We start from the raw sequence: 19,075 nt of genomic DNA, 5'->3' as shown, positions 1-19,075 counted from the left end.
CGTACAAATACAGTTCATTGAAAGCAGGTTTGAGAACTGAACAGTAGCTAGAGGCTTCCAAATTGCTGGTTGGTCTAACACAATCTAACATTCTGTTCCTGAACTGTCTTCCTGCTCAGGAAACCTCTCCAGAGAGATTTTCAGTTTAAGAAAATCAGTCAGCCTTGTATTGTAATTAGATTAGCATTTTAAACTCTGGTGGCTGGAAGAACAGAGGTGTATTTGTACCATTGTCACATATTTTTGGCCTTAGATATCATTCAGCATTTTAATCAAGCTGCTTGATCTGTTCTCGGATGGAGATACTGCATAGCCTAGGAGGAAGTCATCATTTTAGAACATGTTTGACAATGATGGATGTAGCTGTGTGTATCACCTTACTTGTTTGCAAAACGAGAGGTAGAGAAAATACAAAACGAGTAAACAGAGGAGTCCAGTGATGTGTTGTTAAACTTCTGTAACATTCATGTTGCTTTTACCTTATAAAAGATCTCAGGCCGAAAAAGTGCCTTTCCTGAGTAGCTGGAATTTGCATTTGTGCTGTGGTCTTCTTTGGCTGAGATTTTCTCTTAAAAGTTACTGTTACATGATGATTATTACACTTTTGATAAATTACTAAACTTTCTGTCAATTAATCTGTAAAGTATAAAGCTGTTGTATCCTGCAAATTATTTTTACTCTTGATGTTTCACTTCTGTTGATTGTCATTCTTTATTTTGGGGTGGATATTGTTGACAGGTACAGTGTGGTTTCTACCAAGGGTGAAGTTGTTAGTGTGTTCTATCAAATCACAGCAGAGTATCTTAACTGCTGTCTTTGAAGTGAGTGCTTTACATAACTCTTAATAGAAAGTCATATAACATTTGTGGTACGACATACATAGGTTTCAGCCTAGGGAGCGACCAACCTTGTCATTAACATGGAAGTGTGTTTTAATTGTGGATGGGATATTAGTGATAATGAACAACAGATCCTTGTGGAAACTGCAAGTCTTCCTCATTCTGATCCTGAAAACCCAGTGCTTGCTGTTGTCCATCAGCTGAAATACCTCATTTCAGTGCAGCTTTCGTATTACGGAATATACAGAAAGTGCTTACTGTGGTACCTCAACCTTTTAGTTCACAAATTAAAATAATGATCTAGTCTCAGAGTTCAGCTGGCAAATGGGATTTATTAAGAAGCAATCGCGTGACATTGTTCCAAGAGTTCATATAGCTTAGGAGAAGCTCTGTGTCCTACCGTAAAAAAGGTTTAACTCAGTCTCTGGTTTAATCATTACAATTCGGCCATATGTGATTCAGTTCAGGTAAATAATCAGCATGTGCTCATCTAAAACACTTACTTGTTTTAGTGCCTTGGTTTTGGTACCATTGCTGCCATGTTACTCCCAAGCACCAAATTTCATGCATTGTATTGACTGTTCTGATTGTGCCTGGTCAGACCTTGCAAGGTCCCTGGTCATGGATTTTGCTTGCTATTTGAAAAAGTTAAAGCAATGAACAGAACCTAGATTCCCTTTTTGTGTCAGTTTGGGTGTCCAGTGTTGAAGGAAAGATGTGTGTATCAAGGTTATTCCAGGGGCAGCTCCAACCAGTTGAATGTGCAGGACTGGGAAGATGCAAAGTGCTTTAATGCCTCTAATTGAAGCATATGTAGTAATGGCATAATATCAGGCATTATATGAATTCTGTGCAGTCTGATGAGGTATCTCCCTCACTCTGCTGTCGTTGGTAGACTCCGGATAATGTAGCTGTGGCATGGCAAAATACTCTTCATTGGCAGGAAAAGGATGTCTGTTTGTGTAATGCTTTCATTAGGATTTGGACTTAGAAGGCCAGGTTTAATGCAGTCATACTATGAGTCTCGTTGGTCCCATGTAGCCATGAGTTTCTGTCATCCTTGTCATAACTTTTAGTATCAGTGGACCAATTTAACATAGTCATGATAGATTTCATGAGGGGAGGTGGCTGGCTTGGAAGAAGACATGCTGTTAAGTTTCACATTGCGGAACTACTCTATGTTCATTGGACACCAGGGAATTCAGAGAGAGAATAAGAGAACATGAATGTGCCAACTGAGGGAAGAGGGATTGTGTGGGAGGTTGGTTTTTGTTTTGTTGGGTGTTTTTATGGTGTTTGTTGGGGTTTTTCCTTGCTCTTTGTGCAGGAGGTTTTCAGCTCATTCTTACACTTTTTCCATTTTTATGTGTTCCAGTACTGGTCTTCTGAATAATTTTAAAATGGAAATTCTGTTCATTACAAACTACAAATGGGAATGGATTACCTTCCCTTTTATGTTCTTTTCTGCAGCCTTTTCATACTACATAGAAAAGTATGTAGTGGTTAAAACGTTCCAAGAGATGCCAACAGACACATTAGCTCGGTTGAAAATGGGTTAATGTGTTTCTGCTATACCTGTAGAATTGGGAGATTTTGATAAATGAGAATTCCATGTCGGCACATTTACTTTACTAACTCATTTGGCAGAATATCTTCGTAGGTCTTTTCATGAAGTACCATTTTTGTTTTTACTGCTGGATGCATGAGGGAAACAATATTAAATAAGGAACCAGACTGGTTAAACTGTTCACCTCTCCTTTGCTGGTGTTTAAGTGGGATTTTAGAAAAAAATCATAAATCCTTGTTATCAGAAGCTTCCTTAATTTCAAGTTCTTGAGTAGTATCTCCTTGAACTCCTGTTTTGGTCAAATGGGCACGTGCTGTTCTATTTAAACAGTTGCATAAAGATTGTCTTACAAGAAGACCTGTGTAAAAATTAAATCTGACAACTTCTGGCATTTAAAACCTTCAGATTAACCTGCTATAAAAATGTTGTGTTTTTTCTTAGTTTGTACCTTTTGCTGTCTTGTATTCTTACAAGTTGGTATAGTTTTATTGATCACGTTGTCACTGAAGATAATGTTCGATGCTTCCCAAAGCGGAAAGGGCTCTAGCGGCTGGTTGTGGTTGAAACTGCAGACGAAAGGGTTGTGGTAAGGGTACAAACAGTGGGAATGTGTGTAAGAGGATCAGTGGTTGTGTTTACTTTCTTTCAGCTTTGGGCACTGCTGAAGTTAGTATTTTGCTATTGATTTGGAATTGAGAACTCTCAAATCATGTATATAGATACATAGATGCAGCTTTGAGATATTTTACATGTAAAGGTATAAGGAACATGGTTGGAATTATTTCTGAAATGGAGTTCTCAAGTTTAAGCATCATCATTTACTGTACATAGATCAGTTTGCACAGTAGTGATAGAGATTATGTATATTCCAGTAGATTTATCTGTGACCTTCAATGTTTCAAAATGCAAATTGTGTGCATATTCGGTACATTAGTTTGGTTTCTGTGTGTCTAATATTCATATGACTATTACCTAGTGTTTTCTAGGTTTGGGTGGCGAGTTTAGCCAGAAAAGAAAGAATAATCCCTTTCAATCTCTCTATTCTAAAAGGAATTAAGCCCCCAGTTATTTGTAGATGGAGGAAGGCAGATTCTGTAGTCAGTTTTGGCCAGTGGAATTTTGGTTAATTGAACAGAGAAATGTGTCTTCTGCTGCTTTCTTTTATGGTCTTCAGGTGCCTCAGCAGCTGAGTTTGTTTCTGTGTGTGTGTGTGTGTGTGTGTGTGTGTGTAAAAAAGAAACAATACACCAACTTTTATATAAAACTCCTACTGTTAGAATTTGAGCAGGTAGATCCAGCAGCTAAGGATATAGTAAGCCTAGGAGAATCTCTGACTACTTGAATTGTTGGGGCTTTATCTTCCTATGGTGAATTCATGGCTTCAACTGTTTTTCTCTTCAACAAAGCTGAATCTTATTATGTAAAAATGCAGTTCTCTATTCTTTTTAAAGTGCTTTTTAGCATTACTTAATGCTTGTACAAACTTTAGTCTTTCTGCCTAGCATTACTTAGTATACTTCTGTAAAGTTTTGGTACAGGTATTTTCGCTTCTTGTTTCCAAAGCTTACAGATGCAATCATAAATCACAGATAGCACAAGATACTCTGAAGAGTAAAGTAAAGCCTTACCCTTAAAATATTTGTCATGTTGCATGATGTTACTATGTGAAAACCAGCTGAAACAACTTTAGTTGAGGCCTTCCGATCAGGGTGATATCTGAGAGAGTATGAATTGATTGAAGGCCTCCCAGAAGGAGGGGGAAACTTATTTCATTAGAGTCTCTTGCTGAGAACATCTTGTGAGGGCTGCTCTTGGTTCTGGGCATGCCAATTCTAATGAATTCAGTCTATGCGGGCAGACTGAGACCTGTGGTCATCCAGGCTGATTACTGGCTTTTAAGACGGCCAGGAAAATAAAACCATTTCTAAATGTGTTGGAGCTGGAGGTAGAAACCCAAGATTTTCCTAATGTCAGTGAAAAGGAAATCAGCAATAATTCAGTGTAATGGCCAAGTTGATCAGGACAGGATCTTGATCCTATTTCCGCTGATAAGAGCCAGTTGAACTCTGTCCATTTTACTTTTTTTGCAGGAGAAGTTTTGATTTTATTTAAAAGCATCTTCTACTTTTTGCACCTAAATTCTTTTCATTGCTAGTAATTTCCCCAATTTCCCCACTAGAGTCCTCTGTTAAATGTGTTTCTATCAATTTTGTAACTATTTGCAGCATTAACTTAGTATGTTGTACTGATGTCTTCATTCTTTGAACCCCTAGAACATTTCCAGTTAGAATGAGAATTTCAGCATGGAATGAACTCCATTCTGTAGGGTAGAATGGATTTTCTTCTGTAAACCCAGGGTGATCATGACGTGAGCCTTGGGTGAGATGGTTTAGTGTGAGGTGTCTCTGCCCATGGCAGGGGGGTTGGAACTAGATGATCTTAAGGTCCTTTCCAACCCTAACTATTCTATGAGTTTCCCCGTAAGTCTGAGCGGATCATGTTTGTATTAGACTGTTTACAGTTCTTTTTCTGTGTTTCTCACAGGACAGTCTTCCAGATCAGTAGGGTTTTATGGAATATGTATTCAAATTGTTTGAGTCAAAACTTGTAAAAAATGCATGTCTTCTATTGCTGGAATTGGAGATCTTTAGGCAGAGAATGTTTATGTCTCTTTCTAAATGAATTGACATTTACATTTTCATTGTTGTCATCTTCTGCAGATGTGTCAACAGTGAAGGACAGGCAGTCTGGATAATCCTATATATATATTTATATCCACATACACACATCTAAGAGGCCTGCAGCTTTACTATCTAGAGTTTGCTCTTTAGTAGCTTCTGCAAAGCTAGGGTGAGATTTTTTAACAAAGCACGCCAGTAGGGAGAATTCTACATTACAGGTAAATGATTCTGGTTTTCTCCTCTGCATCTGTTTTAGGGTCTTTGTTTGTTTGTTTGTTTTAAATACTATCTGCCATGTACTGAAGTTGGTATAACGAGAGTCCTTTGGCTAGAGAAGCTGCTTCCTCTCATCCCTCCCCAAAGATGTAAGAACTGCTTTGGCAATCATTTTTATTTAACCTCACCCGAGAGCTGGCTTTAAGTGTTTGTAATTCAATTGTATGAAAAAGGCTGCAAGGAGTTTTTGGAAGCAGTTTTGGTGTCAATGAACTGAAACATCCAGTTAACCTTAACAATATAATTCTGAAGAAAGCAAGAAGGAATTTAGGTTGCCTGCTATAAATGTGCTCCAGTACAATAGAAAATGGAGTGTATTTTGATAAATACGTACTCTAAAATATGTGGCATAGGTAAAGAACCAATATAAAGTGTGCATAGTTTGTAAGATAAAGCACATATTTCTAGCCTTAAGAATAATCTAAAGTGCAGGTGTGGTGACTGAGTTAATTTCTCTGACATGCATTCTACTATTTTGAGTTGTAGTATCCTTAAAATCCTAAACTCTTCCATGCTTCCCTGTTTTCCTCCTCCTTGTTTGAGAATGGGAGAATAAGTGGCGAAGATGATGTTTCAGTTGTTAACAGGATTTCCAAACGTACTAAACTTCTTTTCTTAGGGATTATAATAGGCCTGTCTAGGACCCAAGTCAAGATTGCCCTAATTCAGGAATAAAGGATTATTTTGATGTAGCTACTCTGTATGTTAGAGATTCTTGCTGATTGCAAAATCATTAATATGATCACACCATTGAAGAGATACACATACAGACCAAAGTAATGACTGAGAGCTGGAGAAAAGAAGGAAAAGCACAAAAAGAGCTTTTTGATGTATGGGAGTATTGATCAGAGAAATGAACAGCGTGGAGAAAGAAACAGGAGCCGTATTGTGAGTGGTTTTAGGTTTATGTCACTGATTTTCCTTTAAGTGTTGTTTTTTAACAGTATTGCTTTCTTCTTTAGCTTGAGCTGGCCCTTTAAAAGTTGTATGGGATGGATATGACCTTGAAAAATAATGGGATTTAAAATTGTTTTGACTCTAGTGCAGCCGTAGTCTACCCATAAAGGTTCCCTTTTGTCAGCACCTTCTCAAGTGGTACAAGTTTCCACTGCTTCAGCACCGCAGGGTATATCTGCTACACTCAGTACCGTAGGTGAGCTAGAGAGCTGTATTGATGTCCAGGACCCCAGAGCCCTGCACGCCAGTATTGTGTGTCAGGAGGACAAAGGGATGGCGCCAACCGTCCTGCTCTACGCGCCAGTAACTAGAATTAATTACAAACCAATCGAATCCGTTGCAGCCAATTGGTAAACTAATTGGTAATTTTAGCTGTACATCTATATGTAGTTATCTGGATGCCTGTAACGACGCTTTCAGAGCCACTTTTGTTCTGCTTCATCCTGCTTGACAAAATGGCCCTCATAGCTTTAGGGAGAAAGATGTGCATCAGTGAATATGGGGCCACTCCAGCTGCTTGTCTTGTTTGTATTCCCTTGTTCATAAAACATGACTCGGGTTACAGCTGCATGGTTCTGCTCTGATCATTTCTGATAATGTGTAGCTAAACATTCCTTAAAATAGGTTAAGCCATTTACTGTATTTTTATCCTGCACCAGCAAACTCCAGGAATATAACTCATAGTCAGATTGCTGCTTTTTTTTTGGTGAGGAATAGCCCAGTGGCAGACTTGAAAAGCAAATGATTCAGAATTGAATTTTGCTTTCTGTGCTCTTATTGTTAGTAACAGTCAGCCCAACTTAGTATGGGCTAACCTAAATGGACATGAATTGAATTAGAAGGCTGAAATTTTATTAGTGAAACGGAAAAAAAACCTGGCAAAATACTTGACTTGTTCATTTCTTGTAGCAGCCTTTATTTAACAATTATTTGGGTGCTGTAAACCAACAGCCTGGTAAGAAAGGTTTTTGTTAGCTTTTTTATGGAGTATTTCAAAACAAAGAGCAACTTTTGCATCGGCACTGCTGTTCTGTTTGATTTCCCTTGTGTTTGACTTTCTGGTGACTGTTCCCTTAGAAGAACCAGCATATGTTCCTTGTCTGTCAGACATACTAGTTAAAAGAACACTTATGTGAAAACTGAAGCTGAATTTCAGACTTGCATTTGTGTTAAACAAAATGAATAAACATCCATTGAGTTATATGAAAAAGCATTTTCATGCATTAGAGGTCATTTTTCTATTAAAAGGATAATTAAATGTAAAGATGAATAGGACATGATTGTAGAAAAATGTGCATTCATTACCTGCAGCGTAGTAGAGTGTTTTCAGTGTTTGAAGTTTTGCTGTTAAAATCTGTATTTTACACAGAAGAACCAAAACATTTGCATTTGTAATGGTTCCCAAAATATTTTAAGTAAATAATTATTTGCTTTGATATGCCTTTGACATAGTAAAGAGTTTGCAAGACCGCAACACTTTGTCATTTGTGATTTCCCTGTACCGTAAAATTATGTCTGTATTTTTAACACTGTGTGTGAAGCTGATGTAAGTTTTTATCGAAATCAAACTTCATGTGTGGATTATTTTCGGCATGTTGTCTATTTATAGAGTACAGTACACATTTTTCTTGTCTTTGGAAGAGTAGTTATGACAGCTTCTGTTTGCGATTGATGTGATCTTGAACTGTCTCCCTTAGAAATGCATTCATGTGCTGAGAGGGTGCCTTTTGCCACATTCAGTAAATTATTTTTGAGTTTATATGTGGAATATAAGTGATTTCCTAGCTCCTTACATGGTAAAGAATCGCTCCTTTCTCTACCATTGACAGTAGACAACTGTAGTTTGATCAGGGAACCAAGCTAAGAGTTTAATTGCTGTGCTTTGCTGTGAACAAATGGCAATAGGCAGTACTGCCTGAGTAAAGACTGCAGGATCCCAGTTTACCTTTGTTTTTTTTATTGCTTCTGCATCTAGTTGGACCTTTCTGTAATGATTGCACGTGTACATTTGACCAAACTGATACAGTCAGTAATTTCTGAAAGTTCAGGATATTTTTATCAGAAACAACTCTTTTAGTTTCCTACTGTTCAGCTCCTGGCATTCTGTGTATGAATTTTTCCTGATACAGTCTGAAGTCAGGTTAATTTTATATGTCTTTCCAAAACAGTTCATTTTGTTAGAGACCAACCCACAGTTTAGGAGAGTCTAACTACTTAATCAAGATTTTGCACTGTTTTGAATGAAACTCCAGCACACCCACATCATTTCTCATAGTATATGTTTAATCCTACCCAGGGAAGACAGGATGGGCCAGACTGCTCTCAAGATCCCTTCCAGTTGTGTTACTTTATGATAACATATAAATCTTTCAAGCCATGAATTGTGTTCATGACTACAACTTTCAGTGGTTATTCATGTAAAAATGCAGAAATACTTGGGCAACCCTGTATAGTTGAGAAGTAATTTTTAAAATGGTAGAAAATCGGTTGGTTTGTAATGATCAAGAAGTATAATCTGAGTTGTAAGGTCTGAAAATGTTATTACTACATAAGTAAGAACATGAAGTTAGTGACTTGTTTCACTTGTTAAGGTGTGCTAATCAGAGAAGAGAATGTAAACTTTGCAGTTTCCCTTGGTTTCTTTCTCAGCAAGTTTATCTCAAACATGATGATTTTATAAACCAAGTGGAATGCTCTGATCTTTCTCTTTTTGCCTCTCAAAATACCACTCTTAGAGTCCTTTCGATCATAAAGTGCTTTATTAGTACAATAGTGCTGCTAATCTCACACAAAAGCAGAATGTCTGTCACTAACCTGTATGTCCACAAGCAGACATCAGGTGAAAATCATGCACACGTGGAAGTCCATAGGCACAGGGTACGCTTTGCTGAACTTCAGAGATGTAAAAACCATTTTTTTTCTAATGCAGGGATCCCAGGATTCCCTCCATCTGATGCAGTTGCCTTTGTGTTGCCTTGTGTATTCTTACTTCACAAACAGGTTAATCGTGACAGTTTAGTCTCCTGCAGGTCTTTCAGGTTTTCCAGGCAGCTTTGCTTATTTGATGAATATGTCCAGTGTATTTTAAAAGAAAACAACTCGGACAAAAGCATTTCTGAAACTGTGATGCTTCAGAATTATCTTCTTGCCTAATTTTGCTCTTTTGTCCTTAGACATTGGTGCTTGCCCAGATGTTGGAAAACGTGTGTGTTTTTTGATAGGATAAATGTTTTAATGTTTGTTCACATAAAAATCTGAACTATTGGGGCGTTTTTGTTTTCAGGGGGTTTCTTTGGTTTTATCCTTTATGAGAACACTACAGACCAGTAAACTTCCTACTTCATTTTCAGTTCCTTTATTGAGGTGGAGGGATTGGGTTTTTTGAATACTCAGGTTTATGTAATGGTTGCTTTTCAGGAAGTCCTGATGATGCTTGATAACTATGTAAGGGATTTCAAAGCATTGATTGACTGGATACAGCTACAGGAGAAGTTAGAAAAAGCCGATGCTCAAAGCAGGTAATTTGATATCTATATTTTAATCCACATGCAAATACTGTCTCACAGTAAACTTTATTTTGTAGCAGAGATTCAGCAAATAGAACCAATTTTTGGGTTTGTCTGGGGTCTCAGGAAGGTTTCGTTTTGGACAGAATTTGTGTGAGGACACAGAGGGCATGTTATCCTCCCTGGTAGTGTTAGCAGTGAACAACTGTGCTGGAAATGGTAAAGGGTTTGGAAGTACAGGATCAGAAAGGTAAAACTGATGATGTCCTTTCATTTGTACCTAGTGCTCTGTTTGTGCCTTGGTGCCCAAGTTTTAGCTTTGAGATGTAAATGAGAAGTAGGGCTTTGCTGGTATAATTTGTGCCTATAGAAGGTATGAGACCTATAGTACCTGTGGAGTGATAGACTCTAGTTCTTCCATTTTGCTTTGTCGAGTAGTGAGTTCAGGCACTCATCGCCTGGGTAGAGACAAAAAGTAGACCAAACATGACAGAATGGTTTTATTAGTCCATTATAGGTTGTTACAGTCCTGCTAGTAGTACTGGAACAAGTTTAAAAATACTTCATGGAAGTGCTTTTCTGAATCTCTCTTCACCAGCACTGGGTTCTGCAAGTTTGGGGTTGTTCTGAATTGCCAGTTATCATTTTCATGTGTCAGCTTCAGAAGCAGGAGTTGAAAATAAGAAAACTTCAATGAGCTGTATTCCTGCTTCCCTGTCTTCCACTTCGGACTGCATCTGTTTGGATAAAAACATTTTAAGTGATTTAACCTGTTCAGTTAACCTTTGCAAGTACCTATGTATCAGTAAATGTTATTGCTGGCAAAGCGTGGTACGTCAGCAGTATAACAGAAGTGGATGGTGATATATTTGCTCAGTTCTAAAGGTTTTGCTGTACTGGAGGTATTTGATAGAGGGATAGTTACTGCTAATTTTAGTTTGAAACTTTCCTTTCCTGAACTTGCAGACCTACTTCATTAGCCTGGGAAGTAAAGAAAATGTCTCCAGGACGCCATGTGATTCCAAGTCCATCAACAGACAGAATCAGCGTGACGTCAAATGCACGAAGAAGTTTAAATTTTGGGTATGAAACCAGTTCATGAGTTCATTAAAGCTAAAATAAGGGTTCATTTGACGCAGAGGTCGTGAATACACATTTTATATGGTAATCAATATATTGGTTGCTGTTTATTAAATCATATACGCAATTATTTGCATTCATGAAAGAAAATCACAGGGCCTGTAAAAGAAAATCCTACCAATATTTACTTCATGACGTATTTAATTACTGGTCATTCCAAAGACCTGAAGTTAAAATGCAATTGGTGTGTTCTGTGTTGTCTGTTCAGTACTTATCCCACTGCAAAACAAAGGTCAAAATAGGTATAATTGGCATTTTAAAACTGGCCGCGTGTGCAACGCGGATGGCCAGCTGAGTGCGCAAAAGTAAATACAGGTCAAAAAGAGTGAATGTAAAGTGAGACTATCGGGACCCTGGTGACTAGCGAAACTGATGCTGGTTAAAACATAGTACATATTGTATACTGTAATAAAGTATTTTTTACTTGTGAAAATGTTTGAAAGCAGTTCAACACAGATGTGCATGAACACCAGTTTTGAGCAGCCCTCACTGTCTGGTGCCGTTTCAGTTCTGGAGAGCGCATGCATGTTCGTTTTGCATCTTTCTCAGGGTGTGTATTTTAGTTCGCTCTGGTTTGTTGGAATCTCAACCACATACTACCCTGTTTCATTAGTAGCTACGATGTCCTCATCAAAGGTCTAATATTAGAACATCTGGTCAGTACCTCTAAGTATTGAGCTCTCTCCAATTTTGAATATAAAATATTTCTGCAAAAATACCACAGTGTGTTTGGTGGCAAAATTGGTCCAACAGTGGCAGTCTCCTTGTAGATGTATGTATTGATACATACCTGACAACGTTTGAGAGGTGGCTGCTTAAATGCATGATACTTGCCACAATGGAAATTTTTGACAGAATGCTAGGAATTATTAAGATAGGAATGGAGGACATAAGAGCAGGCAGTAGTGTATCATTGTAGAAGTTCATAGTGAATGACTTGTACTGTTGGTCATCTTCGTCTCTTCCCAAAAGCAGTTTAGAAAAAGTAGGAAAGGTGCAGAAACTGGAAATGGGAACAATCAGAAGCATCCACCAGTATTGATGCAAAGAGAACAGGATTTGGAGAAGAGTTAACAAGAAGGTTGTGATAAAATCACGTACAGAGAAAATGAGTAAGAAAATGTGGTCCATTATTTTCCATTAAAAGGAATTGGGAAGACTGATGCAGTGATCAGACACCAAGCTTAAAATGACAGAAGTGTTTTCCAAGACTTAGTATGCAGAATTTGTTATCATGCAATGCTTTGGATCCCAAAGGCATAAATGATTTCAGAGATCAGTATCACAAAGATTAAAGTCCATTTTTGATTATTAAACACACCTTTGTTATCACAACTTTTCAGTGTGAATTGCTGTAACCCGAGAGTGTGTCAAAGGAAATATTGTTCCGTACTGCACTTTCGGATAGTCTCTTTGCTCAGTTGTATGGAACTATCAGAGTATGGGGCTCGGCCTCTTTTGGTGGTTTCCTCACATGAAGTGATACTGCATCCCATAGGATCAAGGAGGATTATTAAAAACCAACCAACCAGCCATGTTTTTATAATTTATGGACTTATTCCTGATAGCTTATTTTTCTGATGACAGACTTGATAAAAATAGCAGTTAATGACAAATTGACATCTCACTGTACTTAAGTGCACAGTCTGGTTATGTGGGGTATTCCACACTTCTGTTTGAAACTTGCAAGATCTCTATTTTATCCTTGGTTTGCTTTAGCTAATGAGGCAGCTGGGTTTGGTGGACTGTTTTGATCAGTGTTGTAAAGCTTGGGAAAGAAATCAGTTGTATGATTGCAGATAAAGTTACTCTTGTTACGGAAGAGAATTCAACATTTCTTGAACATTGAGTCTTTCCTCAGTGTTACCATTTTCGAATCTGAAAAAGTTTGCTTGCATTCACTTTAATAAAATTGGGCAGGTTTTTGCTGTAGGGCAACTTCTTACAAAAAGCAAATTAATGGGATAAATCCTGCAGTTCTGTCCATCCAGAAGTTCACAGTTCAGGTGGTCGGTGTTATTTGGACCTTTCTGGAAGTTAATAGAACGTCCGTCGAGATTTACAGTTAATTTTTGCTGAGTAGGTGATAGAAAATAGATCCATCCATTTATTTTACCTTGGAACAGAGTATGTGCATGGATTTATGTGATCTGCATTTACAATTAAACCTGCACTTGTTTTGACTTCCTTTGTTAAACTCCCTGTAAAGTAATGGTTGCAACCTATTCTATCCAGCTTACTGATGAAATGAGGCAAGGCCCAGGAAGATGCAATAGAAGAGCTGTTACATTGGGCTGTACATACTGCATCTTTATTTCTGTGATTGTAAAATTCCCTATCAGAGGATGCTTTCTGTGGGAGCTCTGTGTCCTTCACTAGAATGCTGAATGTTTCTTTAGTCATTAGACATTTTAAAGAGTTTAATCTGAGAATTTAGCTTCTTGTTAATTTACTTTCATTGGTGACTGAGTAGAAGGAATCTCACCTGGAGTTTCTTCTCCTGGTGCAGCACTATTTTCTGTCTTTCCTGTGACTGGGAATATGTAACGGACTATCAAAATAGTTACCTAATAGAAATAACCCCCCCACCACCACTTCAGCTGCTGATTCATTGTTTCTGTTTTACTTTTTTCATGTGTTGAATTTGTAGGGATTTTGCTGAGGCTTTAATATTCAAGAACTACTTTTAAAACTGGAAAGGGAAAAGGAGACAGGCTTTGTGAAGAATTGCTATATCTTGTTTTAAAATAGGTTCCAGTCTTTGGAAGTAGCTCTCAGGTTGCCTCATTGAACACCAAGGTTAGGGAGAGAGTGTCCTGACAAAGTTTTCTAACAAGTCATACTGTTCTTTGATTAGCCACTAAAAAGAGCTCTGACTTTCATTTAGGAACCCTGCAGTGACCATTTCTGCCACCCGCCTGGCTCCTGGTGTAAGTTGGGCTGATAAGGTAAAAGCCAATCATGGAACTAAAGTTGCCAGTCCTGAGCTAACAACAGCACAAACCTGTGTGCCACCTCCAGCGCAGAAGTCATCGCGGAAAAATGGCAAGTCCCTTTAAGTGGCTTATGTTATTTTTACCAGCAGCATGGTGTAAAGTCAGTTTTGGGTGTGATAACCTATTTTCAAACCAAAAGTAAGTCTAATTTTGCAAAATAAACTGTTTAAATAAAGTATTGAGATAATAGATGAATGCAACCTTACATTGTAGTAGATATGATTGAGACGAGTTGTGTTTTCATGTGCAGGGAACATTCCACCGTATTTCCACTAACCTAGGATTTGATCTGTTAAAATACCAGTGCATAACACCCGAGAAATGGAAGGTTGTTGGTCACAAACTGACAATCTCACTGGCTACAATTTGGATGGTTTAACAATATAAAGAATCATACGTTCCCAGGACTCTAAAAGAGCTCAAGATAGTTTTATGTGCCCAGGGAGACAGGTTTATTGGAAGTGTGCTGAAGTAACAGCTGATACTTTTTTCTTTGAAGGCAAGAGTTACCACACTCACTTACAAATTGGTTCTCTAAGGATTCTCCTCAGAGAATGCCTGATGCAGGGTCTTTTGTTCTGGAAGTGATTTATTTATTTGTAGACATAAAAACTTTACCATTTGCTTTATAGTTTTCTTTGCTCACACTGGAAGCCTAAGGTTGTCTTCAGAGAAGCATTTCTTCCATTTATTTTTTTCATGTGTGGTCCCAGATAACTTTCTGCAAAAGCAGCAGGCAGGATGGAGAACTGGCTGTTCTGAGGGGAATTAAAAAGGAATGTACATAATTTAGGGTTTTTTTTTTTTGAAGAAAAATTACTGGGAGAGCATGGATTAACTTTAGATAGTTGTACATTCAACCTAGCAGTAGTAGAAGAGATGTATAGTGGTTTGCAGACTTGTATATTCTGAAACTAATATATACCTTGTCCAAATGCCTTGCAGTTTAATACGAGTTCAGTAGCATGTGGATTGTTATGGTTAGCAAAGAACAATCAAAACCATACTCTGAAAACAGTTGTTTGAATGGGAATTGATTGCTGCTGTTTTCCTGAGGGAATATCTTGCTGTATATAGTTGCAGTGAGCCGGTTGGGGAACAGTAGCAGTTTGCCTGAGTTTTCAACACTGTAACAGAAGGTGTAATTCCACTTCTAAGTTTTGCCAGTCTTTGAAGCTATTCATAATGAAACCCTTGTCTGTTGATTACCACTCATATTGATAAGTGACAGGCTCCAGGCTGTTGTTAAAATCTTTTATTAGGGGTTCCTGTGTGTATGGAAAATTTCATTAGCTACACAGGGAATAAAACTGGTCTGCCTTTCCATATGGATAACTTATTTTTTTAAGAGGCTAAAAGGAAAACAAAAAATCTTACCTTAATCCTTTTAGACATTTAAAGGGCTGAAGAATCAGTGCTATGCTGTGTTTTTATTGCCCGTTACCTGCAGCTGATGAGCTTCAAAGAGAGTGTCCTGTAATATTGGCCTGTCAGTGTTCAGTAATTTTCAAAATCAAATGTACTATACAATTCAGACTTGAAACATTTCATTTGAAGAAATAACAGTCATTCCTTCTAGAGGCTTTGTTTGTTCTTAACAATCCCTTATCTCTGATGTTCAACTGACTGGAGAATTTCAGTGATTTTTCTCATGGCTGAATAGTAATGTGTTGAACAGACCAGATTCTCTTTAGGAGCATGCTGGTCTTTGCATGGAGGCTGCAATCACTTTGGTAAAATCAAATTGACATCGCTGATTGGGACACAAGAGAATCTGTGGAATTTACATAGAGGGAGTCAGTCACAGAGGCTCTTCACATGCATTATTGAAGCAGATATGAGGCTTGTGTATCATACGCTGTGCCTGTTCCCCAGCTAATGCACTCCAAGCTGCTAGGTACATTCAGGCATTGTAAGTGGGAGGACTCCTCCTGCCAGCCTGTAATGCTCTCTTGGCCACCCTGAAGCCCAGCTGGGGCTTGCAGTCGCAAGATTCCCCTAAAACACATGTTCTCCAGTGATTTCCAGCAGTGTTATCGCTAGGTCTCAGAATGGTTTTGTGAAGTGGACCAGTGGTGTGATACTGTATCTGTTTCATGGTTGATGGGATTTCCACGTTTAACTAAATGAGTCCTCAGGGAGACAGAAGATTTTTTTTTCCTGGATGCACAATTAAATTAGTTTAAATCATCTTACCCCATTTCCATCATTAAACTCTACTGTTGAATAGAAATATGATTTTGTCTTTCATGCCTGAGTGCTTTCTACAACATGAAACCCAGTTCAGTCTTACTGACAGACTAGTTTGTAGCAAGAGAAGAGTTTAGAAACAGTAGTACACACAGGCAACAGTAGCCATTAAAAGTAGTCAGACAATTAACATCTCTAATTAAAGTCTTGTCTATTATCTCACCATCTCTTGTTACAGTTTGTAAATTTACCTCTTCTTGCACCACTACACTTTGTCTGGGTTTTTCTTTATTTTCCTCTTCTGGTTTTCATGTCTTCAGCCCTCTAACTGTTTTAGCCGAGTTCATGTTTCTAGATTGGCTTCCAGATTCTCAAGCGATCGTGGGTTTCCAAAGTGCCTCCGAGATACAGTAATAGTACTTTAGATATGGAAAAATAATAAATGGGGCTGAAGTTCAGTAATGAGTGGGGAGGGTCAGGTAGATTTTGAGAGTGCATTACTTGCAAGTAAAGTTTTGAGAAGGGGCATGCATCTCCTGCCATAGAACTTTTGAGAGTTTTGCACATTCTTGCCTGGCTTTGTTTTCTTGATGTTGCATATTGATGCAGTTGTGAGGCTGCTTGGCCAGTTCTTCCACATGGAGTAACTTTGAAAGAACAAGGCCCTGGTGGCTGTGAGGGCCTCTAGGTAACAGATGGCTTGTCACTTCCATGTAATACAAGAGCAAGCAGGGACAGGGAGCTTCAGATGAAACTAGAGAATGATCAAGGTACTCAAATGAATTATTCATTAGCAAAACTCTGGGAGTAATCAAACCCAGCATGCGATACTTAGCATGTGGAGGTCGCTATTGGGCTGTATGAAAAGAATTCCAGACTTAGGGAAAAAAGTGAAGGAAGGAAGGAACTATGGTGCCCTACTGAGTATTAACTTTGCTTTAGATTAGGTATGTTCTAATGCTAATAAATGTATTAGCTATGCAAACATTTTGTTAAAAAAGTGCCTTGAAATTGCTTAATATGAAACTGATAAGTGAATTAAAATGGACAAGTAGCTTCTTGTGCAGTTGTCAGATGGCATCAAACTGTTAAACTGCGTCCAAATAGTTCCAACAGTCTGAATGCTTGCTTTCATTAAAACCTGGATTGTATTTAAAGAATGCACTGAACAATAGTCTTTCAAACACAAGTTCTTCTGTGCTGTTAAAATAATTGGATGAGTCTTGAATCAGTAATAATTCTGAATCTGACAGTGAACAAATGCAAATTAAAAACTGAACATGTATGGCTTTTACTAAAAAATCCATTCTTACCATAATAGGTGTGATTATGGCTCTTCTGAGCTCTGAATAATTTTATTCTCATGAATTCTGTCATTTTAGACTACTAAAAACCCAAGGAATCAACAGGCAAGCCAGGTGAAAATTGTTTGTTTGAGGTTTGGTTTTTTGTTTTGGTAGGATTAAATAAGTAGATTTTAGTAATATATATTGGAAGACTTTAGTGCAGTTATTAGTAAGGTATAAGTAAGACGAATATATCATTATCTAGATGTTAGTAAAATTATCTTTAAGTAATAGATACCACTAAAGATATCTTTTCTAACGTAGGAAAGATGCCTTCTGTAAGAGCTGACTTTGATTTTCAGAACAAGCAGAAGTGAAATCCTGCAACAGTCTTGTTTAAGAAGCAAAAGGAATCGCCATCCCCAAGTCTGCTGCAGTAAAGCAGGGGCAGGGTTTCGGTTGAGTTCAGCAGCCTTCTGGATAGTCTCTTCATTGTCTGTATATTACGTGCCAGGGACATTTCTTGGCCAAATTTTATCGTAAGCTATATACAGCAAAACCTTTGTGGTCCTACTGATGAGGAAAGTCAGTGGGGTAGGAGCAGCTGTGATATACAAGGGGCCTAAGCAGTCCTTGTCCCATGTGATGCGGGGCTGTGACTTACACAGGCTGTGTGCCTGGGGCTCTCTGCAGTAAATCTGTTTGTGATTCTTGCAGAATTAAAACCCTGTTCCCTGGGGTATTGTTGAAGATAAAATTGTCTCTGAGAGGGTAATGGCATGTTCTGATCACTTGGTCCTGTAGGTAACAGTATTTTTTCCTCATAAAGAGGAAGGAATGAAAATAAAGCCACTGTGCTTACAGGGATCAAATGGGGCAAGTCTGTGGTAAAGCAAAAAATACAATCTGTATCTTTTTGATTTCCTTTCCCCTCTCATCAGTGGTACATACTGGAGCATGTGCAAGTACGTGGAGCACGAATGAACACAAAAAGGCTTTTTGCAGAGGTGTGCTCTCTCTGGTTGCTCTCAGTCAGCTGAAGAGATCAGCTTTAGTCAGTCACACAAAGATCTGGAATTTTGTTTACTTTAATATACACAGTGAATTTTCAAGCAGTTTCAACAGTAAAGTACCATATGGGATTACATTTTGCATCTGTTCTCCTATCGCTGTTCAGCTTTGTGAGCAGTTACATAGTTATGTCAAAACTATTGCACAAGCTGCTCAGTTCAGATTAATTTCAGGACAGTCCTGTTAACTTCACTGGTTACTCACGATTTACAGCAGCCACTGGTGTAGGCTGCTGAGATGTTCAAAGAACCCAGTAGATAAATGGGCTCTTAATGTTTGTAAAATGCTAGATACCAAGGTTGGCAAAGTATGAAATCAGTGACATTAGTTCTGATTTAGGCTAATTTCCAGTTTCCTGGTTACTGCTGATGTTGTACTAAAGGTACTGCAGTAGGTACAACAGTTTCTTCTTTGGCCTAAAATAATTTTTGTTGGCAGTCCTCTGACTATGCCCCTGCAGTGCTTTGTAGTTTACAAGGTGTATTGCACTTGTAGTGGGTACCAGAATTTCTCTACGCTTGCCTTAAGTTCCCAGAAATGCTCTGGAGGGAAATGTAAAAAGACTT

General features: G+C 38.2%; 1 protein-coding gene across 1 annotated transcript in view; it reads left to right on the top strand.

Moving 5' to 3' along the window:
• Positions 1 to 19,075, top strand: part of SCAPER (S-phase cyclin A associated protein in the ER) — a 146,715-nt gene that overhangs the window by 15,027 nt on the left and 112,613 nt on the right. Inside the window, exons 6-8 of the mRNA XM_061447266.1 lie at positions 9,738 to 9,838; positions 10,793 to 10,909; positions 13,854 to 14,011. Of these exons, the coding sequence (XP_061303250.1) occupies positions 9,738 to 9,838; positions 10,793 to 10,909; positions 13,854 to 14,011 (376 nt within the window). The remainder of the gene's footprint in view (positions 1 to 9,737; positions 9,839 to 10,792; positions 10,910 to 13,853; positions 14,012 to 19,075) is intronic.

The sequence above is a fragment of the Pezoporus flaviventris genome, unplaced genomic scaffold (genome assembly GCF_033815535.1).
Source record: "Pezoporus flaviventris isolate CSIRO_AGI_PZ_B2104156 unplaced genomic scaffold, CSIRO_AGI_Pfla_v1 ptg000006l, whole genome shotgun sequence".
Lineage (NCBI taxonomy): Eukaryota > Metazoa > Chordata > Aves > Psittaciformes > Psittacidae > Pezoporus > Pezoporus flaviventris.
Note: the sequence above shows the minus strand (reverse complement) of the source record. Positions and strands in the feature narration are given on the sequence as shown.